Genomic DNA, 6,746 nt, shown 5'->3' with positions numbered 1-6,746 from the left:
TCAAACAAGCAAAGTGGCAGTTGGTCAAGGCCAAACCCCCAGCCTCCACCTTGCCCCCCTTCCTCAAAAGCTAGACTCAGAAATGGCACGTCCTAAGGAAAAGTCATTGTGGGACTGGCTCTAGAGTCTGTAATTCTGCACCAAGGCTGAATTTTGGGGAAAAGACTTCAGATATGGTATAAGGGGACCAGTGAGGTCTATTTAAAAGCATCCAAAGAACACTATGTCATGGGACCTTTAACAACAAACTCAGAAAAAACATTACTTTATTGACTTCACTTTGTGCATGGAGGCATTTGAAACAGGGTCTTCCCCGACTGTAACAAAAAGTCAGTCTAAAATATCAAAGATTCAGATTTTAATTCAATCAATCAATTAATTGAGAAAATAATCAGCAGATCAATTAGCACTAATTTAAAAAGAAAACACATCACTTTTAAAGCTGTTACAGTAAAATTGTAATTTTTTATTTTTCAGATAATTATTTTGGGCATTTTCAGCTTTTATTTTTACAGGGCAGCTGAAGACATGAAACAACAGAGAGGGGGAATGACTTGCATGCAGGTCGGAGTCAAACCCGGCCCGCTGCATTGAGGAGAAAACCTCTGTATTTGGGTGCATGCTCACTGTTATCGTAAAAGCCATAGCAATACAAAAGGTACATTTCTTTATATGACAAGGACAGCTGTTACTATTATACCCTTCTTCCAAAGTGGTAGAAAACACCAAGAGAAATGCCAGGAATTTAGTTTACATTAAAACAAAAATGATGGCTGTGTTACGACATGCAAAATTAATCAGAGCACACTAGGACAAATTGCCTTCTAAATATGATGAGTTGCAATGCTGACAAACAATGTAAAATTTAAAAAGCTATTGTTTTTTTAAATGAAGTCTGGCGCAGTGCTTACTCCACATAAAACGCTACATTACATCAGTTCCAACAAACCTCACGGAGATCAATGAGGGCATAATAGCACTACTGATCTAATTTCAGTGAATAGCATTCTCTGGTCTAGCTCAACTAAAAACACAAAACACCTGATCCGTTCGCACCTTAGTGTGCCATTCCATAACAAGTCTGTTTGCAACGGGTAGACTACCGAAAACGTAATCATCACTTCACACAAATTGAATTTGGAAGTTTAGATACTTAGTTTAGACACTTGACTATCCTGCTATTACAGACATGTGAACAAACCCCTAACACTGGACTCCCGGCTGTGCGTTGCAGCAGAATGAAACACTGATATATGAAATTGAAAATCACGTTAATTGTTAGGGCTTTTTGCTTTCATTAGCAGCAATTCTGCTCAGCATAATAAAGCAGTGGTTGATTACAGCCATTCAACGCTTTCCATTTCTCCACTCCTGTTTGAAATACCACAAGGATAAACGCCTCATAAAATAACGCTCAGACAACAGTCGCTGGGGTCGATGGCGAGCAATGACGCCATGTTATTGAGTTGTTCAGTTTTCTGTTCATTTTCAATTAATGGCATGCAGTTAACGAGGTATATTATTGTAACTCAGCTAAACAGTTTCATGAAAGGCAATAACAGAGAAATAAGGGTTGCCTTGTGAAAACTCCGCTACACAAATGTAATTAGTGCTACACATGCAAAGACATCTGCAGGAGAAAAAACAACATTCAAGCCTGCTAATTTAAGTGAACTTTGTTTTGGCAATTGTCTTGTCTGAGAAGCCGTCTGACTGCCAGATGTCCTCTACACTATAATTTGTGATGACCTGAATTTTATTTATAATAATGATGTCTTTTTTCCCTGAAGAAATAATATTTATTTGCAGCCTTGAAGTTTCCTGTTATAATTAAACAAGTGACATTGCTTGTAAATCCCATTTTACCATTTTGTGCAGGCAGGTCCACATCTGGGGATTGAGAGCAGACATCCTATGGTTTTAAAGGGCTTATGAGCCGATGTAGATTTAGACCCACTTCAGCACAGGTAAAGACTGAGATGGAAAGTACATGAAAGGAGAGCTGGATAAGATAGTAGTGGCAGCACATGGAGATTAGAGTGCTCAAGAAAATGCATGGAATGATGAAGAGGCAAAGAAGAGCGAAGACCAGTGAGATGGCAAGATGGAGATGAAAAACACAATTAGAGATAGGGTAACGGAGAGGAGCGGGAGATGGAGTAGTAACTTGATATTAAATGGCGTGGAGCATGTCACAGCTTGTTGACAGAGTTGAAAGCGAGCAAGACGTAGCCAGTGATTGTGATCGACAAAGGAAGAAAGATGGAGCGGTGTGAAAGCGTAAGGAAAGCGAAAAGGCGAGGGGTAAAAATTGGCTGCGGGACGTGGCGTGCATATGTCCCTGGGAATGGAGACAAGCTTTTACTCTTCAGTCCAACGCCATTAGGCCACATGTCTATCAGCGGACGCTGCCGTGACACTACACATCACTCTACAGGAAACATCCATTCTAATCATATCCCTCTTCAACCAAAAGCACAAATCCACAAAAAAACGAACACGAACAGAGACACGAAAAGAAACACACACACACACACGTAACCCGAAGTGTGACACTGATGGCAGGCAGACATACAATGATCCAGAAATATTGCTTTTCACCTTTTTCCTTCCATACTTTCAAAACCATTAAAACACTGCATGCTTAAAAAACACACACACACACACACACACACACACACACACACACACACACACACCTATTTTTGAGATTTGTCCTTGACTAAAGCCATCTGTGTAGGAGGATGAATCATCACTGAGCAGAGCTATCATTTTCATAATTTCTTTACAGAGTGACACACTCCATTGTCACTATCAACAAACAACACGTTGCAGCTAACACTGTTTTTTTTTCTTCCCGGCGCACCATTAGCACAACACTGAGTCTCATTATAAAGTAACACAATGCTTAAAACTCCCAAAGGTTAGCTAATCAATAGGCTTCAACGGAGCCCTTGTAAGGCATGTTTATCACAGTTTCACCAAAGAGTTGCATATTTGCGTCTCAGCGCCTTGTTGCACAGCTGTAGCATGGGAGAGAGATAAAGCTCCTCACGGTGTCCAGAGACAATTCAAAACGAGATGCACAGATTCAGGATGACTGTAGGGCAAGTGGGACTGTGGGTCATTTTGGCTGTATTACAAATGGAATCAGGTCAGATGGTCAGCAACATGGAACAGCATTTAATAATCCTTCCTAATCCTGTATGTGTATGTATATACTATATACTGTATAGATCGACGGATCAATCTATATCTATCTCACTTGGAAAATTACTGTACCTCACAGGGTTAAATTTCCATGAAGGTTTTACCTATTTAGATTACTTTACTTTAAGAATTTAAAAAGTGGCATGGGGCAAAATGCTGAAATGGTAAAGCACATACTGAGACAGGTTGATGCTTACCCCACACTTGCTGAGAGCGATGTACCACCATCTCTCCCTCACTGAGCGGAAACTGCGGCCACCCACACAGCTCAGAACCTCCTCATTCCCGTCTCCCTCCACCTGAGAGAGAGAGAGATAGAGGAAATGCATGGAGGGGGGTCTGCTGGGATAATGTTATTCAAAAAGGCGGTATGTTTTACCATAGAGACATGCAGAATTATCACAGTAGAGTGGGATCCCGATATATCAAGATACAAACACATTTCACACCCCAATATAGTCTGAAATGTGGCAACAACAGAGTCACGCTGGCAATCACACTTTCTAATGTGATAAACAAACATGTTGTGCTGCTTATTGAAAAAGAAACAAAAGGAAGGTGAATAAAAAGGTGTTACAGGAGAGAAAGATCACTTGGACCCTTTTTGGTTGACTGAAATGCATCACAAACACTTAAAATGTGTGAATGAAAATGTTACAAAAACACCTTACAGGCCATCAGCTTTCACTGCCTCTCTTTGTCTCTGTGTATTTGTTTTCCTCTTTTACATATTTCTGTTCCTTTTTTGCATTACAAAAGAATACACCATAGGAAAGATAATAATAATTATAATAATAATAAGTCCAACCGTCTTGTGATAAAAAGGAATAATGTAAAACACACACACACACACACGCACACGCACACACGCACACACGCACACACGCAGGTCAGACGTCAACCGTAGCATTATATTCTGTGTCTTTCTCAGGGACAGGATACCACTCTGTAAAGGTGTGTATACAGTATATGCACATAGTTGTGTTAGTGTGTGAGATCTTACCACACAGCCTGACCAGGTGTAGCGTGTGGTGAGGTTGATGACCTGGTTGTTCTCAGGCCGCAGCACCGCTTCCTTCTGGTAGCAGTTCTGACAGTAGATGACAGAGTAAATTCAAAATAGATATACAAACATTAAAAACTGACGTAACTGAATATCTGTTATATCAACTCAGCTTTCTCATCTATTTCTTTTTCCACACAATCCACAAAATATGTTTCAATAAAGCTCAGAAAAAGTGCCGAAACTTGTTGCATGCAGCTGTGGCTTATACCTACGTTCAGCTGTATGCATATTAATTAACATTAGAGCAGCATTGAAAGCATAAGAGACCGGTTTTCCAGTCTGGAATACAAGGTGTGTTTAATCAAAATTTAATTAAAATTGTGGCTTGCTATTGAAGCTGCTGTAAGTGGAAATAAAATTGATGTTTTCTCATCTCTCCTGTGATGGATTTCTCCCTGCGTGTGCTGAATAATGGTAAGTGTGGAATAAAGGTCATACTATTTGATTCTGGAAAACACCAAAATCGGTCCGAGAGCTGAGAAATGGTGTCCTGGTATTAGCTATGCTGGAAATATCAAAACATAATGCCACATCTGTGTGTTCGAAGAGGAGTGTTTCTGTTATCTACGTTTTGCCGTCACCGCTTCAGAATTTTATGAAACGTCATGAAGTTGCAATTACACAACTTTGCAGAGCTGTCCGCTCCACTGAACTCAAACGAATGGTTGTCTGCTCTCTCTCCACTTTGAGGATGAGCAACTGGAACAGTGACAGGACGTCAATCACTCACATGACAACCAAATAAACAAACAATGTGAGTACAGCGTTTTCTCCTCAGGCAGAGTGACAAACAGGGACGTAACGAAAACCTTGGCGGCTACGCTCCCGTGGAAACTCACTCAGGTGGGTCCTGTGAAATATGACAGGTAGTTCATTTAGAAAATAGCGATACGTGGCACTGAATTTGAAGTTGAATTTGATAATTTAACTATTTATCAGACCACAAATGAGACAAGAACTAGCTAGCAAGCAAACCCCTGTCTCACTCCCTGCCGCAAGGAGACCACTTTGCCGGGAGGAAAACGGACGGCAGCTGACCTTCAGTTAGCGGCTGTAGCAACTCAAATTCAGCTAGCTCAGGTGGGGAGTCGGAGCGGTCCAGGATCAGCTAACTTTCGATTAACCTCAACCTTTTCCAACCCGCTGCTGAAAGAAATCCTACAAAAACACTGAGATGTCAGCAAAAGGTAGAGTACACCACCAATGTGGGCAAAGAAATGTTATTCTTCTTTTGGATTTTCTTAGATAGTACTTAGAACACCTGATAACACTAATCCCTCAGAAGCTCACCTCACTCTTATAACACAAAATAATATCAGATGCTATGTGCTCATGAAATAACACTGGGCTGGTTAAGCACCGCTTTAAAATAGGAGAGTGGCAGGTACAGTGGTCTGCTTACAGTAAATGGTTGCATTATACATTATTCATTGGTTGTGAAAGCAATTTAATGTCAATTTTTTAGACTGTATCAAGTTATTTCTCATAGTAGCAGCTGGGTTTGGCATTTACAGGAGAATACAACACAGATTAAGGATTCATGCATGCCCCTCCTATAGCTGAGGCCCATATTACATGAGACCATTCTCTCTAAAAGCCAAAGATCTCAGATTTAAACCTTTGGGAATTATGGAATTATGGAATCACAGAGTGTTAAAATGTCACTGCAGAGACCATGGATGGAAGAATAAGTTTGTGAACCCACCAAATGTAGGGATTACTCTAAATGCATAGTCTATTAAGTATGCCTATATGGAAATATATGCATTTTGTGTTGTTTTGGCTCTGTGCTCAAGTAAATTGGATTTGAAACAAAACAAGGACTATGAGGCTTCAGTTTTCATTGACTACCCTAATTATGAACAGTAGAGGTACAAAGACAGGGCTTCAATTCCTAAAACGTTCAGGCAATTTGGATATAAATAGCCTGGCTATTGATAAGAACTTTACACTTTTATAGCCCCGTTTTATTTAAGATCTAATTTGTTGGAGTACCACAACAACAAAAACTGTTTCACTCTCTAAATACTCATGGACTTTACCATACATGGCAGTGTTACAGGTTTCAAAACCACATCTATCTGCAGGACATCTTCCTGCTATCATTTATTTTCTGTGGAGCAACTTCAGTTCAGGCAGAAGTCTCTGGTGTCTCACTTTGTCTTACACAAATATGGATTGTATCATCCTTGATCACTGCATGTGTCATCAATAACATATCGTTGGCTGCTTTTTATCGAGCCATGGATTCAGCACAGAGTCAAGGGTCTGGATTTTTTCCTGTTTTATCCGGCAACACTGAAGATCAGGAAAGGCGTGCAGTATAGAGCATTCACCTTCACCAGGGAGGCTGTGGACTATGTGAGCCAGCTGCACCCCGTCGTCCTGCTGCGCCGGGGAGAGCAGACACTTTGGATTCTATCACAGAGGGTGCCGTTGAGCAGGATCAGGACTGAAACAACTGCCTGAT

General features: G+C 40.6%; 1 protein-coding gene across 1 annotated transcript in view; it reads right to left on the bottom strand.

Moving 5' to 3' along the window:
• The window catches only part of tmem145 (transmembrane protein 145), a 40,219-nt gene that overhangs the window by 16,901 nt on the left and 16,572 nt on the right, over positions 1–6,746 (bottom strand). The window contains 2 exon segments of the mRNA XM_032518699.1: positions 3,408–3,509; positions 4,214–4,300. Coding sequence (XP_032374590.1) covers positions 3,408–3,509; positions 4,214–4,300 — 189 coding nt within the window.

Source organism: Etheostoma spectabile, chromosome 6 (genome assembly GCF_008692095.1).
Source record: "Etheostoma spectabile isolate EspeVRDwgs_2016 chromosome 6, UIUC_Espe_1.0, whole genome shotgun sequence".
In the NCBI taxonomy this organism is placed as follows: Eukaryota; Metazoa; Chordata; class Actinopteri; order Perciformes; family Percidae; genus Etheostoma; species Etheostoma spectabile.
Note: the sequence above shows the minus strand (reverse complement) of the source record. Positions and strands in the feature narration are given on the sequence as shown.